Source organism: Pan troglodytes, chromosome 5, assembly GCF_028858775.2.
Source record: "Pan troglodytes isolate AG18354 chromosome 5, NHGRI_mPanTro3-v2.0_pri, whole genome shotgun sequence".
Classification (NCBI taxonomy): Eukaryota; Metazoa; Chordata; class Mammalia; order Primates; family Hominidae; genus Pan; species Pan troglodytes.
The window spans coordinates 50,322,105-50,341,593 of record NC_072403.2 but is presented as its reverse complement, the minus strand read 5'-3'; the positions used below and the strand labels follow the sequence as shown (position 1 = coordinate 50,341,593).

General features: G+C 37.5%; 1 protein-coding gene across 2 annotated transcripts in view; it reads right to left on the bottom strand.

Moving 5' to 3' along the window:
* CDC5L (cell division cycle 5 like) overlaps nucleotides 1–19,489 on the bottom strand; it is a 62,982-nt gene that overhangs the window by 5,804 nt on the left and 37,689 nt on the right. Inside the window, exons 12-15 of one of the 2 annotated variants that reach the window (XR_010158026.1) lie at nucleotides 18,936–19,016; nucleotides 18,395–18,637; nucleotides 15,213–15,410; nucleotides 12,567–12,768 (exon numbers count right to left, since the gene is read on the bottom strand). Coding sequence is in view for 1 of the 2 variants with exons in the window: in XM_016955627.4 (XP_016811116.1) it covers nucleotides 15,213–15,410; nucleotides 18,395–18,637; nucleotides 18,936–19,016 (522 nt within the window). In the remaining variant the exon portion in view is untranslated. The remainder of the gene's footprint in view (nucleotides 1–12,566; nucleotides 12,769–15,212; nucleotides 15,411–18,394; nucleotides 18,638–18,935; nucleotides 19,017–19,489) is intronic. The other variant, XM_016955627.4, reaches the window with a different exon arrangement.

Below are 19,489 nucleotides of genomic sequence, written 5' to 3'. Positions count from 1 at the left end.
GTACTTTCAGGGACTGCACCCTTTGGGGGCAGTGCAGAGAAGCAGCTAAGAATGTGAAGCTCCACATTTCTCCCTGGAAGGGGCTCATGGCACAGTCTACCAGTGGCTACTCGACAGCCTGGCTTTTAACTTGCATGGGGGAGTTAATGGGACAGTGCAAAAGTAGCCTTCTGGCAGCCTAAGCAGCAGCTGGACACTTTCCAAGCCTTTCCCCCTGGCCTGCCCCAGCAGTAACTTTAGGCCTACCAATTCCTCCTAGAAGGAGTTTGTCCACACATCAAATGCCTCAATTTGTACAGCATCCACCCAAAGGACTATATCCTAAATCTCCTAGATGTGGTAATGGAAGAGACTAGGCATATGCATGTCTCTCTAGATCAAAAAAACAAGGAGGTGGTTTTAAACAGGTGTGCAAATACTTTCTAGGGCTACACTCCCTGGGAGCAGTGAAGAAAAGAGTCTGGAACATGCAGCTCTCATTTTCTCTCCAAAAAGGGTTTATAACTGCATACTCTTCCAGTCGCTACTTGACAGCCTGGCCTCTAACTTGCATCAGAGAGCTAATGGGGGAGACAAACAGTACCCCTCAGGCAGCCTGAGCAGGAACTTGGCATATCCTGAGCCTTTCCCCCAGCACATCCCACTGATAATTCCAGGCCTACTCATTCTTCCTAAAAGGAGTTTGTCCACAGACTGAGTGCCACACTTTTATAGCTCCACACAGACAAGGGACTGTACCCTTCACAACCTAAGCTCTGGAAGTGACAGGGCTTTGCATTCCTGAATCTCCCTAAACCACAGAAAACAGAGGTGGACATACTACAAGCCCACTTCCAGCAGATATCTCCCCAGGATCGTAGAGTGCAGCCACAACACAAGCATAGGCATTTGCCACAGAGACGGCTTAGTGTAGAAAGAGTGGAAGAATCAAGCACTTGACTTCAACATGATGACAGAAGGAACTAGGACACATACCCAACACCTCAACCTTCCCAGCTACATCTATGCATCTGGCTTCTGCCTTACTGATCACAGGGTACTAATGGAATATGGCACCAAGAATAGAGACAACAGTCTGAACAAATACAAAGATTTAAAAGGTATCTTAAAATCTCTAGCTGGATGGATTGGTGAGATCCTTCTGCTACACAAGGCTAAGAAGACTGAGAGAGGCAGTTGTCTCATGTAATGCACAGAAACCAACACAGAGAGAGTCAAGAACAATTAAGAAATAGGAAAATATATTCCAAAAAAAAAAAAAAAGCAACAAAATAAATCAACAGAAACCAACTCAAGTGAACTGGAGATATATGATTTACCCAACAGGAAATTCCAAATAATGGTCACAAAGATGCTCACCGAGGTCAAGAGAGCAATGCAAGAACAAACTAAGAACTTCCACAAAGAGACAGAAAATATTAAAAAGTATCAATGAGAAAACATAGATCTGAAAAATACCAAAACTGAACTGAAAAATTCAATATAGGGGTTTGACAGCAGACTAGATCAAGCAGATGAAAGGATCAGTAAACTACAAGACAGGTCACTGGAAACCATCTAATCTCAGGAGCAAAAAGAAAAAATAATGAAAAAGAGTGACTTAAGAGACTTATGGGACACCATCATGGAGAACAACTTATGCATTATCATGTGCCAGAAGGAGAAAAGAACAACTAACATATTCAAATAAATAATGGCAGAAAAATTCCCAAGGCTGGGGAAGGAAATGGAAAGCTAGATCCAGGAAGCCCAAAAGACACCAAATAAGATAAATTCAAAGAGACCCACCAAGACACATCACAATTAAAATGTCAAAAACTAATGGCAGAGTATTGAAAACTGCAAGAAAAAAGCATATCACCATGTATAAAGGAACCTCCATAAGACTATCAGATAATTTCTCAGCAGAAACCTTTCAGGCCAGAAGGGAGTGGGATGATATATTTAAAAATAGAAAAAAAAGAAAAGAAAAGAAAAGGAAGGAAGGAAAAGAAAAGAAAAGAAGGAAGGAAGGAAAAGAAAAGAAAGAGAGACAGGGACAGGACAGGACAGGGCAGGAGAGGAGAGGAGAGAGAAGAAAGAAAAAGAAAGAGAAGAAAGAGAGAGAAAAAACTGCCAACCAAGAATACTATACCCAGCAACCCTGTATTTCAAAACCAAATGGATGATAAAGACGTTTTCAATCAGAAGCTAACTTTATCACCACTAGACCTGCCTTACAGGAAATGCTAAAAGGAGTTCTTCAAGCTGAAGGAAGAGAACACTAATTAATAACATGAAAATTTATTAAAGTATAAAACTTTTTTTGTATATTTTGGATATTAACCCCTTATCCAGGCCAGGGCATGGTATATACATTGTCATATCCAAACATTCTAATACTCTAATGGCAGTGAGTAAATCAATTATATCTCTAGTATAAAGGTTAAAAGGCAAAACTATTAACAACTGAAGTGCAACAATTTGTTAAGGGAATAAATATTATATAAAAATTTTAAGTATAACATCAGAAACACAAAATATGGGAGAAAGGGGTGTAAAAGTGTATAGTTTGTGTAAGCAATTAAAATTAAGTTGTTATCAACTTAAAATACCCTGTTATATAAGCTGTTTTATGTAAGCCTCAAGTTAACCACAAAGCAAAAGTCTGTAACAGACAGACAAGAGATAAAAAGATAAAATCCAAAGCATACCACTACAGAAAGCCATTAAGACACACACACACACACACACACACACACACACACAACATACACACACACACAAGCAAGAGAGGAGGAATAGAACAAAGGATCTATAAACAGAAAACAATTGGCACTGGTTAAGTCCTCACCTATCAATAATTACTCTGTAAATGGATTACATTCCCCAGTCAAAAGGCATAGAGTAGGCCAGGCATGGCGGCTCATACCTGTAATCCCAGCACTTTGGGAGGCCGAGGTGGGTCTATCATGAGATCAAGAGATCAATACCATTCTGGCCAACACAGTGAAATCCCGTCTGTACTAAAAATATAAAAATTAGTCGGGCATGGTAGTGGGCGCCTGTAGTCCCAGCTACTCGGGAGGCTGAGGCAGCAGAATAGCTTGAACCCAGGAGGCAGAGGTTGCAGTGAGCCCAGATCGCACCACTGCACTCCACCCTGGCAACACAGGGAGGCTCCGTCTCAAAAAAAAAAAAAAAAGAACAAGACCTTACAAAGTGCTGGGATTACAGGTGTGGGCCACCACTCCCGGCCTGGATAAGGGGTTAATATTCAAAATATACAAACAAACAAAAAAATTCAAACTACTCAATAAAAAACAAGTAACCCTATTTTTAAAATGGGGAAAGGACCTGAATAGACATTTCTCAAAAGACGACATACAAGTGGTCAACAGGTACATGAAAAAAATGCTTAACATCTCTAATCATCAGAGAAATGCAAATCAAAACCACAATAAGGTATTACCTTACACCTGTTAGACTGGTTATTTAAAAAAATGAAAAACAGTATGTGTTGGCAAGGGATGTGGAGAAAAGGGAACCCCTGTTCACTGTTGGTGGTATTGCAAATTAGTACAGCCATTATGGAAAACAGTATGGAGGTTCCTCAAAAAACTGAAAACAGAATTATCATTCAATCCAGCCATTCCACTTCTGGGTATACATATCCAAAGGAATTGAAATCAGTATGTCAAAGAGATGTCTGCACTTCCACGTTCTTTACAGCATTATCCACAACAGCCAAGATACGGATTTTTAAAATACGGTATACACATACAACGGAATACTATTCAGTCTTTAAAAAACAGGAAATCCTGTTATTTGCAACAACAGATGGACATAGAGGACATTCTGCTAACTATGATAAGCCAGGCACAGAAAGCTAAATACCATATGATGTAACTTGTATATGGAATCTAGAAATGTTAATCTCATAGAAGTAGAGAGTACAATGGTGGCTACCAGAGGATACTGGGGTAAAGGGTAGATAGGGAAAGGGGAGATGTTGGTCAAAGGTACAAAGTTTCAGTTAGACGGAAGAATAGGTTCTGGTGATCTATTACATAGCATGGTAATCACAGAATCATGTTTATTTCAAAATAGCTAAAAGAAGGGATTTTTAGGCTGGGCATGGTGGCTCACACCTGTAATCCCAACACTTTGGGAGGCTAAGGTGGATGGATCACTTGAGGTTAGGAGTTCACGACCAGCCTTGCCAAGATGGTGAAACGCCATCTCTATTAAAAATACAAAAATTAGCTAGGCAAGGTGGCACACGCCTGTAGTCCCAGCTACTCCAGAGGCTGAGGTGGGAGAATCGCTTGAACCCAGGAGGCAGAAGTTGCAGTGAACCTAGATCACACCACTGCACTCCAGCCTGGACAACACAGCAAGACTCCATAGCAAAAAAAAAAAAAAAAAAGGATTTTAAATGTTCTCTCCACAAAGAAGTGGTATGTATTTGAGGGGATTAATATGTTAATTAGCTGATTTAATCACTTCACATATGTGTATGGAAAAAATCACATCTTACTCCATAAACATATGCAATTATTATTTGTCAATTAAAATAGAACTTTTAAAAATATGGCCAGGTGCAGTGGCTCACAACTGTAATCCCAGCACTTTGGAAGGCCACGGTGGGCAGATCACCTGAGGTCAGGAGTTCGAGACCAGCCTGGCCAACATGACAAAACCCCCATCTCTACTAAAAATACAAAATTTAGCCAGGCATGGTGGTGCACACCTGTAGTCCCAGCTACTCGGGAGGCTGAGACAGGAGAATCACTTACACGCAGGAGGCGGAGGTTGCAATGAGCCAAGATCAGGCGACTGCACTCCAGCCTGAGCAACAGAGCAAGATTCCATCTCAAAAAAAAAAAAAAAAAAAGTCTAAGTCAAGCCCATGGGAGGTGGAGGCAGGGGAGTAACACTGCGTGTATGTGCCTTACAAACATGAGATGGATCTAAAATTAATTTAAATGAAGAAGCTCCTTTAAAACCATTCATTTCTTCAGATTTTTATAAAAGTTAAGCTTTTATTCCTCTGCAATTTACTTGAACAATAAATTCATGAAAACTGTTAATGTCCTTTATAAATGAACCTCTGATAAATCAAACCAAGTTCCATGGCAGTGATTATATGTCTCCTAAGGGAGTTAGGATATACTGGTTGAAGGCAGGCAGCACAGTACAGTGGGGTTAAGAGTGAGTCACTCTTACAACCCAGCATTGCCGCCCAGCTGTTTTGAGCTGATGCAAGTTATTTAACCTATGTGTCTCCATTTCTCCATCAGTAAAATGGCAGTCATTGCTACAAGTTGTTATGAAGCTTAAATAAGATCATAGACATAAAAAGCCTCAGCTATCCAGTGCCTGGCACAGAATAAGCAGTCAACAAATGTCAGGTCTGATTACCATTATTATTTTCCAGATACTAAGAGTTCAAACATTTTGCTCTTTTCCCTAACAACTAAGGGAGTAAAAGGATGAGGCTTTAAAAGCTTCATTAAAATTCCAACTTCAATATAAGTCTATGTGGACCCTTTCCTGGAAACACAGCAAGGAAAAACAGCTGGTCCTTCTTTTAAGTGAGGAGTTTGCCCCTTGTGGACCACAAGACCAAACAACACACACTGGACCTCTGTCCTACAGTGTAAAAATAGCGTTAGAACATGGACTCGTGGTGCTTCCCAACTCTATGGGAAGATTTTCTAACCCTGAAGTTCAAATGAGGTGAAGGAAGTATCTAAGTAATTCCACTCCCAGTATTTCCCAAGAGAAATGAAAACATGTCCACACGAAAACCTGTACACGAATGTTCATAGCAACATTATTCATAATAGGTAAAAGTAGAAGCAACCCAAATATCCATCAACTGATAAATGGATAAATAAAATTTGGTATTATCCACACAATGGAATGGTACTCAGCCATAAAAAGAAATACTAATATATACTACCACATGGATGAACTTTGAAAACATTATGTTAAATAAAAGAAGCCCGTCACAAAAGACCACATATTACATGATTCCACTTATGTGAAATATCCAAAATAGGCAAATCTATTGATACAAAAGGTAGATTAATGGTTTCCTAGGGGTGAGCAGGTTGGGGGGAATGAGGAGTAACTGCTGATACAGAATCTCTTTCTGAGGTGATGTAAATGTTCCAATAATGGTTGCACAACTATGTCAATTTACTAAAAGCCACTGAACTATACACTTTAAATTGTCTTAACTTTATGGTATGTAATTTATATCTCAGTAAGGATATTATAAAAATAAGGTATACAAGGAGTAGAAACATTACCTCCACAGGAGAAAAAAAAATTCCTCATCTTCAATTCTTCTGGATACAAAATGCAAAAATACTTTTCCCCAGAAATCAAAAGCAGTACTTTCTAAGTTCTAGAAAGGCGGTAGTGGGATGGAGTTAGAGTTTAAAAAAAAAAAAAAAAGACAAAACTTCCACCACATAAATTTTACAACACCATCAAGGAAAGAAGACAATAATTTGTACTCACTCTCTTCCACTTCAAATATTTCTGGAGTATGTCTTTTTACGCCAGTGGTTTTCAACCACAGCTAAACTTCAGAATTGCCAGTGGAGTTTTTAAAATCTACCAGCACCAGTGCCCTAACTCCAGAGACTCTGATTTAAATGGCCTCAGATCTTTGTGTCCTTAAAAACTCCCAAATGATTCTAACAGGCAATTAGGATGTCAAACTCTGTTTCAGCCAGAGTCATTACACAAGCTAGGTATCAGTTGTTTTCTCAACTATATCTACCAAAGAGTCCTCATTTCCAATAAGATATGAACAACTAAATCCATCAAGTTACATTCAAGTTCCTTCTTCTATAATTTAACATGTTCAGCCAGGCAACAGTGGTTCACACCTGTAATCCTAGCACTTTGGGAGGCCAAGGCAGGTGGATCGCTTGAGCCCAGGAGTTCGAGACCAACCTGGACAACAGAGTGAAACACTGTCTCTCAAAAAATACAAAAATTAGCCAGACATAGTGGCACATGCCTGTGGTTCCAGCTACTTGGGAGACTGAGGCGGGAATCACCCAAGCCTGAGAGGTTGGAGGCAGCAGTGAGCCATGATCGCGCCACTGCACTCCAGCCTGGTCAACAGAGAAAGACCCTGTCTCCAAAAAAGTAAAACAATTCAGCATGTTCTAAGAATACCCATTATTACATACTCCAATCACATTTGGATTCAAACACACATTCCAAAACCTTAACAGCAAAGAATTTCAAATTAATACATATAATGCTTTTTAAAAATTAATCATACGAATTAACATTTTCATTGATAACTCAGCTATACACTATGCTCCATGGATAGTCCATTTCCAGTTTGGTTTTACAGCATAATACCTATACTCAGAAACTGCTTAATTAGTCATCAAGGTACGTTTAGTATTATCAGTACCCTGTATCTTGGAATTACCTCACCTCATCCAATGGAGTCATTTCTTATTCTCAAACCATCAGAGATTTTAAAACTTCAAAGTTGTTAGCTTTCATTTAATGCCAACAATTTTATTTCATTTAGCTCAGGCTTTGTAAGTCTTCTGGCTCAAATATTGCGCTAAGGTTCCAAGCAAATATGGACATAAATTGTACAAAAATTAACTTAAGCACAGAAAAAAATTAATTTAGCCAAATAACTATATAGTCATTAAACGTATAAAGAAGAAATGGACTACAGCTTTTAATATTCAAGTTGAACTTAGTTATCTTACGCCTGTCATTTGATTATTAAAACACGAAGGAGGGTATCTGCATGCTTTGTAAAATGCTCAATCTATGACTGCTCAATATGCTTTAAAAGAGGAAAAATCCTAACCTACAGTTTCTGGTCTTTTTCAAGCCAATAAACCTCAAGCATGAAATGTACATGCATACAGGGACAGGACTAGCTTAAATCAGCCCAGCTCCTCCCAACACCCATCCACACACAGAAACAACACTGAGGTACAAGACAGTATAAAACTTTATTTCCTAAAATTCAAAGAAAAAGGGAAAATCAGACTCAGATTTAACCAGTCAGATTTCTAAATTAATTTTTTAAAACAAGCACTAGCAACTGCCCTGATGGACACCTTACTTTAGAAGCCACCACACTGTGCTTTAAATATGTACTGACAAAAAATTTCTAATAGTCTTAAATGAAATGAAGTTCACTATCACTGATAGGAATTTAAAGTAGACCGACACTTGATATAATTAAAGCTGACTTGATCAAATATGAAAGGGTAAACTTCAATTCAAAGCAGGAAATTAAGAATATATCCACATACAAATCGGTAGGAAGGCCAAGCTGACAAATTTCACGCACCGTAATTCTATTTCATAATACGGTATCTAAAATTTGCTTCAAAATAATAGCGGAAGGGGGGATAACAGGGGAAACAAGAGTGGCTATGATTGATGACTGTCATAGCTGGGTGAGAATACATGAGGATTCATTATACCAGTATACTCTGGGGTACATTTGAAAATTCTTACAAGATTTTTTAAAAGTCAAATTCAATATTGTATCTACTCTAAAGGCTACTTTCTCAAGACCATACACCACAAACCATGAAACATCAATGTAGTGAAATATAATGAGACGTTAAAATTTACAAATATGTCAACTATTTCAACACACCAAAATGTATACATGAAATGTTAGATTAAAATCCACAATGATGTAAAATCTATTTACGCTAACCAAAATCTGAGTTTTAAGCTACACTCAGTACAACAATCTCTCTCCTAAAATCAGCCCATGTCTCAAATTTCAGACATTCCTCAAAATTTACAGAATATAAAAACTTAGCCACCCGATTGTTTAAAGTGAGGTTAGCTCCTAATACCTCATAGGATCAAACCAAGTATAATCCAATTTAGGTAACTCTAAGGGTGTTATAGACTTGAAGAGACATGGGAGGAGAATTCCCATTTACTAAAACCTGCTATTTGCTAATCATACAGTATCTCATTTAATCTTATCTTATCTCAAACTCATGCTTCCATCAAATAAAAACAATTACTCGGCTGGGCACGGTGGCTCACACCTGTAATCCCAGCACTTTGGGAGGCCAAGCTGGGTGGATCACTTGAGGTCAGGAGTTCAAGACCAGCCTGACCCATGGTGAAACCCGTCTCTACTAAAATACAAAAATTAGCCGAGCGTGGTGGCAGGCACCTGTAATCTCAGCTACTTGGGAGGCTGAGGCAAGAGAATTGCTTGAACCCTGGAGGCAGAGGTTGCAGCGAGCCAAGATCGTGCCATCGCACTCAGCCTGGGCAACAGGAGCAAAATTCCATCTCAAAAAAAAAAAAAAAAAAACTATTACTCACCCAATTTTACAGATAAGGAAATGTGAGACCCAGAGAGGTTAAGTAGGGCACAACTGCTGGCATCATCACCGAGTGGCTTTGTGGCTTGCCCTAGGCCACAGCCACCAGGGGATGATGCCATGCAGTTGTGCCCTACTTGAAAGTCCAATACACTGGTCACACCACTGCTGATAAACTGAATGTCCCCCTCCTTGGCTCAGCCCCCTGAAATGCAAACATGCCTGAAAAAATTTAAGCTGTGGAAATGAATGGCTTAAATTTCACCAGACAGCTCCCCGAAAAATAAATTATTCTAGACACATGTAAACAAGAAATAAGACCTTAATTAGCAATTCTGCCCATCATTCTTACCCTGATTTAGACTCTCACCTACATGTACCCACTTATAAGAATTTTGACACCTGAGAAAAGCTTTTACTTTCTTCAGTTTGTATTTTAAAATTCTAAATTCTTTTATTAACAAGCTATAAAACTATAAGAAAACAAATATCTCTCAAAAAAATTATACAGAAAAAAAGGTTCCACTTACCACCTTTTTAGAAGTAGGGTGGAATATAACTAGTGTTTAATCATATTTACAACTATTAAATGAAAAATGTAGAATATGATCCCAGTTTAGTTTTAAACACCTTCATCCAAACATTAAAAAAAAAAAAAAAGATATATGGGAGTATGGGGGGGGGGGGGGGCAGGGTGCATATATACACCACAATGTTTAAGGTGATTATGTCTGGATAGTAGGTTCCTTTTCTTATGTTTTCTACTTCTTTTAAAACTTCTACAAAGCACAGGTATTATTTATAGAAAGATGCCTAGAAATGTTATTTTTTTAAATGCATAGAAGAGAAACTGTCTAAAAAAGACTGGCCAGAGACCAATGGAAAACTGATGGTCCCCAGGAGATGAATCAGTGGAACCATAAGTGTTTCCTCGGGTCATTACAAAAGGGAGCTGTATGGGACTTATGAAAGTGTAACTGTTACTTTCAAGCTCAAGAAGTTTGTTAAGGTTACTAAGCTTAAGTAATTCCAAAATAAACACATTATCCTTGGGTCTCCAATACTGTCTTCAGTAAAAGTCCGTTACAGTGAGGTTCAGAAACATTAAGAGCACCCCTCACTGAAACTCTTGCTTGGGGGCCCAGAATATAACCTTATACCACTGGAAAAACAGGTTTAAGGATACCCAAAATAAACAGGCAGTCAATGGGAGCTCCACTTCCCAGTCCATCAATCAGCAATATGATCCCATATAATAGTCAAGATGTGGTTCAATCACCAAAACATTTGCAAACAACAGGAGTCTATGAGTGATTCTCCTTTAATCTCTACACCAATTACCAGCATTTTTATCAGTGAACCTTCTCTACTCTGATGAGATGCAGGTCCAAGGAAGTAATTATTGTTTGCATCTATGAGTTAGCAACCATCAGATTGCATCCCTGAAAAGCATGCTAACCAGGAAGGCAAAACCTTACTAAAAACCTTTATAAGGACAGTAATACATGAACAAAGCAATACAAGAGCACTGTACATCTGCATACATTAAGAAGTGAAACACGTAAACTGCATAAAACAAATTCAATTCATGTTGAGGTATAACAGAAGCAACCTGGTTGTATCAGGATGTCTGTTCCAGCTCATAAAGTTCTTACCAGAGACAACTACGAAATCTGTCAGTGCCTGTAAGGGTCATAGCAAAGAACAGAATTTGGGAAAGAGAGAGTATTCCAAAGTACTGTGAATTCCTCTCCTGTACCACAAGTCACTTCCCCCACCTCTACACAAGGCAACATAAGCATAAACCTGCTGATATCTGACAACATATAGCACTCTACCCAGAACTGTCTACTAACTAAATCCTTGCCCTAAGTTTTCCCTCTTTAAAGTATTAAGGAAATTTTTTCCTGTGTAAAAATATCTGACTTTATAATGAAAATCACTGAGAAAATGAGATCTACTGTGCAGCCAATTTTGCAGAAATATAACCTTCAGACAAGTCAGGGGTCCTCATAAGAGCTACAAGTACACTGAGAAGGATTTTAAGTGTGTTATCTGTGTTCTTTAAGTTACTTTACTTCTAAGAAGTCAATGTTATATAATATTTCTTGACTACAGTTGACTGTGCCAGTAAATTACAGGGAGAAGTAGTATTACTTCTGGACCTACTTTCTATCTCTAAGGAAAGCCTTTCCATTTTTACAGCTAACATGACAAAATCCACTTTTCAGCCAAACTTCCTCAACACAGCAGTTTAGATACTATTTCAAATACTATTAAATTTAACGGCATGCCTAAATTCAGACTTCTCATTTCACTTTTGCACCCACTGGAAATTATTTCACTCAAAATAATTATGTCTTCAGATGATTTCCTATTTCCACTTAAAGTAGAAACAAATTAGAACACTTAAAATTCTATTTGCACTTCCCAAATACAGTAATGACTCATTTATCTGGCATCATCAGAAAACGAGGTTCTCCACACATTAAGCATTTTCCAGGTAACTGAAGCCCACAAACACATAGAACTTGTCTGCCTTGTTCCTTGCTGTTATCCCCAGGACCTAGAACAGTATCCAGTACGTGGTAGATAGGCAGTAATAATTACCGAATGTGTGAATAAATAAAAGTACTAAAGCTCTTTTATTTTTAACCATTTGTGAAAATGTTTCCTACACTGAATTATAGCCATCCCGCCCTCTTAAAAAAACATGACACTGAAAAGAAATAAAGTTTTTCTTATTAATTTGGGATACCACTATAAATAGCAATCACTTTACTCCCCTACAATGTATCTTAGTGTCTTTAAAGCTATTAAAATACACTGGGCTTTTTGCCACCATGTAAAAATGGACTCAGCATGGTATGCTCTCATAACTTTTCCTTTCCTTATATTAACTGTCATTGCTGTGTTTGCTCTTGCTGTCTTATTTTACACACAAAAGTCTGGCAAGGTTCTAAACTCAATTCTGCCTCCAAAGCAGAATAAAATACACGGACTTGGTTACAATTCAGAAGTCTTTTCCACTTATTTCTGAACTGTAACTACATTCTGATTCTATTTAGTTAACAAACTCCTTGCACACACACATCCTCTACCACATTCTACATAAAACCTGAGATGGTTCTATTAGTTTTAAATGAGTATCTTAAGGATTTTCACTTAAGTGCTAAGTTTCAAATATTAATCATGAGTAATGAATGGCTCAAAGACTACCTCCAATATAAACCTCAGGGCATTTTTTTTTTTAATCCATTCAGGAGACACCAGCCACGACAAAGCTGGACTTCATCTTGCTTGATAGGCAGTGATAGGGCCATAATTTAGATTCACGGTTCCAAAGTTCATGGCAGCAAAAATCAAACACACTGGCAGCCATGGCATACAGTGCTTACAGAGAAGGGCTTATCTCCTGAACCTAAGAGTGGAAAGGATAATTTAAGTATAGCATTTAGTTTATACAATATAACTGGAGTTCCTTCCCCACAACAAACTTTGAATAATGTTTATAATTTAGCAATCAACTGAAATGAAAGAATTACCACAATTGAAATAAAATATTTATGTATTTCAAACCAATAGAACTGTGTCTTCAAAAACTAAAACAAGCTAAAAGAAACCTAGTTCTGAATTAGCGATGGATACAAATAAAATGGGGGTTTGTTTATTCAAGTCTTTGAGCTGCTTTTCTTTTTTTAAAAGATTTCATGAACTTTCATTTGAAATAAGCACAGTTTACCAAATTAAAGGACTTGATTAAGTATTCTTTAAAAGTAACTAGCTGGGTAAACAATAAAGTAAGTTATCCAAGAGTCAAGAAAAGAAAAATGACTTCAGACTGCTTTATGAATATTCTCCAAAATCACCAATCCTTCAACAAAAATAGTTCAACGGAAGATTTCAGTTCCTGGTACTGAACTGAACAAAGAGAACCACATGTTTTTAATGGTTGCTCATAAACGACCCAAATAAATCTCCAAAAGAACAGGAGTGGTTCTTTCTGTATTTTTCCCTTTAAAATTCATAAGACCAATTCAACACAGAAATAAAAATTACTGTACTTTATGGCACCACTCACTGTGTGACACATTTATTTGCTGTCATGAAAGTTAGTACCTCAACAAAGTAAATGAGATTTAGGGAGAAAAAAATTTTCTACCATTTAAAAAAGCACAAAATGTTCTTGCCATTTGTGGCAAAAAGAGTTTACCCACCTCAAATGAGAAGATTTTCATACTAAGTAAGAAACCTAAGTATTTATATATAAATAATACAAAGAAGCTTTCCAAATAGCTTTTCAATCAATGATGATGCTGACCTTAGATCACAATTACACTGCTAACTACCATTTATAAGAAATGAAGCCTACACAACAAAAAAATGTAACTTACAATTTAACCACTGATGTTCTATTTTCCCTGGCTTTAACACTGAACCACAACACAGAGCAACAGCACACCCTGCTGGAAGTTGGTAATACAAATAATTAGCAGCACTGAACTAAGATTTTACCCAAGATGAGAATTACTTCAGAACCAGTCATTTCTCACTGAGAAAAAAAGAGGTTCACAGGCATTAACCATCAGCTACCTATATATATGTGATCTTAATGGTTAAATTAAAACTCAGAATAACTCAAATTAAAAGATACTGCTTTTTCCTGCTCATTTCCTCAGCCCCATACAGCCCCAACCACCCCAAGTGATTTTACTATTTCTGGCTTTAACCCTAAATAAAAATATTTTCAAATGCACTTTTTGTAAAGAGAAACTGGTAATCACATAAAAGAGGAAACCAAGACGATTTTCTGTATATGACTGCCTGAAGTACCCCTTCTCTCCCACCCCACCTTGGCCTTAGAAATGCCCCTAAAGATTACCATTAAAAATGCACAAGGCATAGCCGGGCATGGTGGCTCACGCCTGTAATCCCAGCACTTTGGGAGGCTGAGGTGGGTGGATCACGAGGTCAAGAGATCAAGACCATCCTGGCCAACATGGTGAAACCCTGTCTCTACTAAAAATACAAAAATTAACTGGGCGTGGTGGGGCGTGCCTGTAGTCCCAGCTACTAGGGAGGCTGAGGCAGGAGAATCGCTTGAAACCAGGAGGTAGAGGTTGGAGTGAGCCAAGATTGCACCACTGCACTGCAGCCTGGCAACAGACTGAGACTAGGTCTCAAAAAAAAAAAAAAGAATGCACAAGGCAGCCTGGTGGTCTGTGAACCACAATTTACATGCCATTGGCAAAATGCCTACACAGATTCTGGAATTCAAAATATGCAAACTATATTAAGAAACCACATGTCCTGAAACTGCATCTAGTATGTTTTCAACATTTTCACAGACATGAAAAATCATGGAAGCCACTATCTAGATAATCCAGCTCTGCCCTCCCTAACTCAAACTCACAGTAATCCAAGGATGAACAGAATTGTATTTAAGTTTTGTAAATGTACTCTCTTTGCTATAAAAAGAAAACTCCTCGTTACTGCTGAGATTCCTCTTTAGAGAAAACAGGCTATGCTAGCAATCACCTGCCTGTTCTGAGTGACTAGTATTGGCTTCTTGGCTCCTTGCTCCCACATCTAAAGGTTCTGATTGACCTCTGGTCAACTTGCAGGGCACTCTTTAGTCATGAAGGCCAACAATTCTTTAAAAAAAAAACAAAAACAAAACAAACAAAAAAAAAAAACAATGAACAAGGCCAAGAAGATCCAACACTTAAGTATAGTTTTCTCCAAGAACTAAAAAGGCAATAAGCACCTCAGGTGTATTTTTCTAAGATTGTCTTCAGTGGCATTATTTAGTTCATTATCTCAATCAAAGTACATTTAAAATTAAAATTTTAAAAGGATACCAACCTCGAGCCTCTTTTCAAGTGATTCAATTCTGTCCTTTTTACTAGCCAGATTGGCCCGTGTGTAGCGGCTCTGCCCAGGAAGATATAAAACTTGACTGTAGCATTCTTCCCACACCTGGTTATAAGCTTCACTTGAGAGCTCTCCATGGCTCATTCCTTGTTTAACCACTTCCATCTCCTGCACCAAAACATCCTGGGCCTGTTTACAATAATAATTTCAATAAGTTTAAGTACTACAGACACTTGCCATATCCAGAGAGCTTTAGAAGACTAATTTTTTCCCTCATGCCTTGAGTCAAAGCCAAGATGTGGCTGGTTGTTTTTTGGAAGGGTGGATAACAATACCTAGGAAAAATAGCTTAAGAAGCCTTTGAGTCAATGCAGACTGCTTTTTAAAAATCAAGCATCCATGTTTCCTCAAAAGTATAAACATCCTTTGTTTTCACTCACTATAACAGCAGCTATCATTTCTCAGGTACCTATTATGTGTGTGAGAAACTAGGTTTAAAAGTTTTACCTACATTATATCCAAAGATCACAATCACCTTACAAATTAGCCAATATTAACCTCATTTAAAAGCTAATGAAATTTGGCCAGGCACGGTGGCTCCCTCCTATAATCCCAGCACTTCGGGAGGCTGAGGTGGGCGGATAACGAGGCCAGGAGTTCAAGACTAGCCTGGTTAACACAGCAAAACCTCGTGTCTACTAAAAATATAAAAATTCGTAGGACGTGGTGGCACATGCCTGTAATCCTAGCTACTCAGGAGGCTGAGGCACAAGAATCCCTTGAACCCAGGAGGTGGAGGCTGCAGTGAGCTGGGATCGTGCCACTGCACCCCAGCCTGTGCAACAGAGTGAGACTCAGTCTCAAAAAAAAAAAAAAAGCTAATGAAACTAAGGCTCATAGAGATTCAACCACTTGTTAAGACCACATCGTTAGTAGCAGATAAGGCAGAATACAAATGGCACCACTGGGTGTGCCCCTTCCACTCTCCCACTCCACCGTGTGTGCAGGACCTCACGTGATGGTAAAGGGGAGCTAGGCATCTTTTTGTCACATGGCATTTTTCTCATCCTGAAGGAATGCCCTGACATTGCCAGATAATGAGACTGGGGCACGAATTAGATGATAGATCATAAACCAGTTTAGTTCACTACTAAAGAAAATAGTGTAAAATGACAGAATGAGAGGGAAAGCTGGACAGGCCTGGGTTCAGATCACAGCTTTACCATTGAAGCAGCTCTTTGAGCTTGCTTAATTTATCTGAGCCCATTTCTCAGGGCTTTTTCAGCCTGGAAAGCTGAAAAACAGCTTCCCAAGCAATGATGATGCTGACCTTAGATCAGATGTGTTTGTTATTAGGATTAAGTGAACAATATACTATAGAGCCTAGCCCAATGCCAGACACACAGAATTCCATAAGCATATGAATTTTTTCCCAGCCCTTTGCTTCATGGCTTATGAAAAACTGGGAACCACCTTCTGTGCCTTACAGAAGGCTTTCAATCTTTCCGGTAATAATGAAAATAAACACATCAAAATCTACAAAATCAAGAGAAATGATTGATAAACAAAAAATTTTAACAAAAGAAATGGAAAATCATCTCTATAGAAGAAAAAATGGACACTTAATACCTTAAGGGAAATAATGGAAACAAATCAATTTTAACATATCTTAAAGTATATTAAAGAAAAAGAAAATCTGACAGTTTATTAAAAGAGAAATGCTATTTCACTCTGAAACTGCACACAGTAAAAATTTACAAGTTCAGATCTTATAATCATTACGAGAGAATATGGCTAAGTTATCTTTAAACTATCCATAAATAATCTGCTAACTAAATAGCTGCTTCAAATTCTTTTTGGAACAAAGAGAGATATACACAGATAACATATGAGAGAATATTTAAGCTACTTTGTTTCAAACAATTACAAACCAATACTTAGAATTATTATTTTTCAAAAATTGTGTTAGGGTTTACCCTCTACAGAATCTCCAAAAGCAACAATGTGATCCTTGTTTTAGGTTTCCATACATACAATTTAGGAAAATTTATTTCCTAAATTCCTCTTCCCCTCATATTTTCACTTTAAAAAGAGGAAACTGTGCAAGTATCAATTTCGTAGCCTGATTCTCAATCCCAGTTCAATGATTAAATGTGCTCGACAGAGTAGGCAACTCAACAGATGTTAGTTTCCCTACTGCACTTACTAAAAAATGAGTGACTCAGTTATTCTGAAATCAGGGACCAGTTGTTGAAATATAAATCGAAACCCTCCTTCCTTTCTCTATTTTCTAAAAATCCTATAATAAATATGTATTACTTATGCAATAAAGAAAACACAAAGTAAGAAATTGTGAAAAGCGAAGAAAGAGGAAGAATGCAGGAGAGAAGACAGGAGAGTTTGTAAGAATCTTGTTTGTTTTATCCTAAGTATACAGCAGCTCATTCCAAATCCATAGGTCTATCACTGCTCCTCAGGGCTGAAGGCTAAAGAAAAAAAGACTTTTAACCTAATGACTAATGACCACTCTGCTTCCAACTATGAGACCCACTGTATCTTCTTATACAATTATGGAGATTTCTATTTACAATCACAGTTGTTTGCTCTGTCAAAACAGAAGGAATAAAATGCATATAGAAGAAAAGACCAGATACAGACTTCATACAAGAAATCATTTCTTCATGTCCTTATCCAAAAGAGTAGGGGGAAATCATGTGAGGGGAATATATTCAGTAAAAAAAATACTTCCTTCCTTTCAATAGGTAAAAGGTTTAATCTATAAACATTTTTATATTAGTCTCTCTCACCTCTTCATATTATTCTAAATAAGTGATGTTTAAGTACTAAAGGCATCTAATTTTTATTCAGAGATAGCAAAGCTGAATACAGAAAACGGCAACTGTAACAACTGTCAACGAAGCCATTAATACCCATGAACCAAAAACACCCTGGCGGTGTTTATTTGCTAAAGGTCTATCACACTGAACACGGGGGATGGAGGTATTTAAAGCATGTCCTTTTCATAACACTTAATCTAAACATGCATCTCCTAAACATACATTTCAGTTGTTTATGAATACCAACAGGGAAAAATAAGTTCATTATTTGTCCATGATACACAGCACCTAACAACTACCTAAATCTCAAGAAGAAATATTCCAGCTCAATCATACCTTTTTCAGCTCTTCTTTGGAGAACTTTTCATAAGGATTATGTTCCAGATAGGTAATGTGCTCTGAATTATTGGTACCAAACCCTACAGTTTTGCCTTTTTTATTTCCAGATGGTTCATAAGGGTGATGTAGAAGGTCATAATGAAGCATTGTGATCATTTCTTTTTTGATTAGTTCTTCACTTTTCTGTAAATCTGTTAAAGGCGGTTCTACATTTAAGGGTCTTAGAATAGTTTCATTTACCTAAAATTTTAAAACAAATACAATTACCAAACATATCACTATAATATATTAATGTTATTACCTGTTACAGCATGAATTAAACAGCGGTTTTACATTTTCAAAAGCAATTTCCATTTTTTTCCTTCTAAATTCTTTCTGGTACTACTGAAACATTTTAAAGATTGGATTTGAGAACTACTTTGCTATATTCCAGAAAGTAGATGAAATTTTGTTTTACAGTCTTTATGAATGATGTAAAACGCAGCAATCATATAAAAAGAAACTTAAAACTTCCTAAACCAGAAATTCTAACACTTACTTCTGATGGTCTTGGCAGATCTTTCTGGACAGCTTTATGCATTCGTTTCATTTCCTTTACACGCTCTGCATCTCGTATGGCCTAAAAAATGATTTTTATATCCTTTATTGCAGCTATAGCATATTTGATATCTCTCAGTAAAGCTAAAAACACTTTGGTATGTAAGATCATGTGTGTTCAATAGCTAAAGTTTAGAAATCGGTTTAAGTTTGTAGAAAGGCAATGCTAAGGCAACAGAAATGAATCAGTCTATTCACTCTCATTATAATAGAAACTAAGAGCTTCCAATGTCTACTAGAGCATTCTCCAAACTTGCATGGATCCATATCACGTAACAAACTTTTCTCATCTAAAAGGAAAACCTAAACTCCAAAGAGACTCCCACGACAAAACTCTTTCTTCCCTTTCACTCCAAAATTACTGACTTTTAACTCAAAAAGCCAGCCAAAAAATGTATTGTTTCCTGATTCTTATGAATAATGTGGGATAACACATTAAAATTTCATGCCATTTCTGAAGGAGTAAATGTAACTCAAAGTAGCTGAGAACTAAAC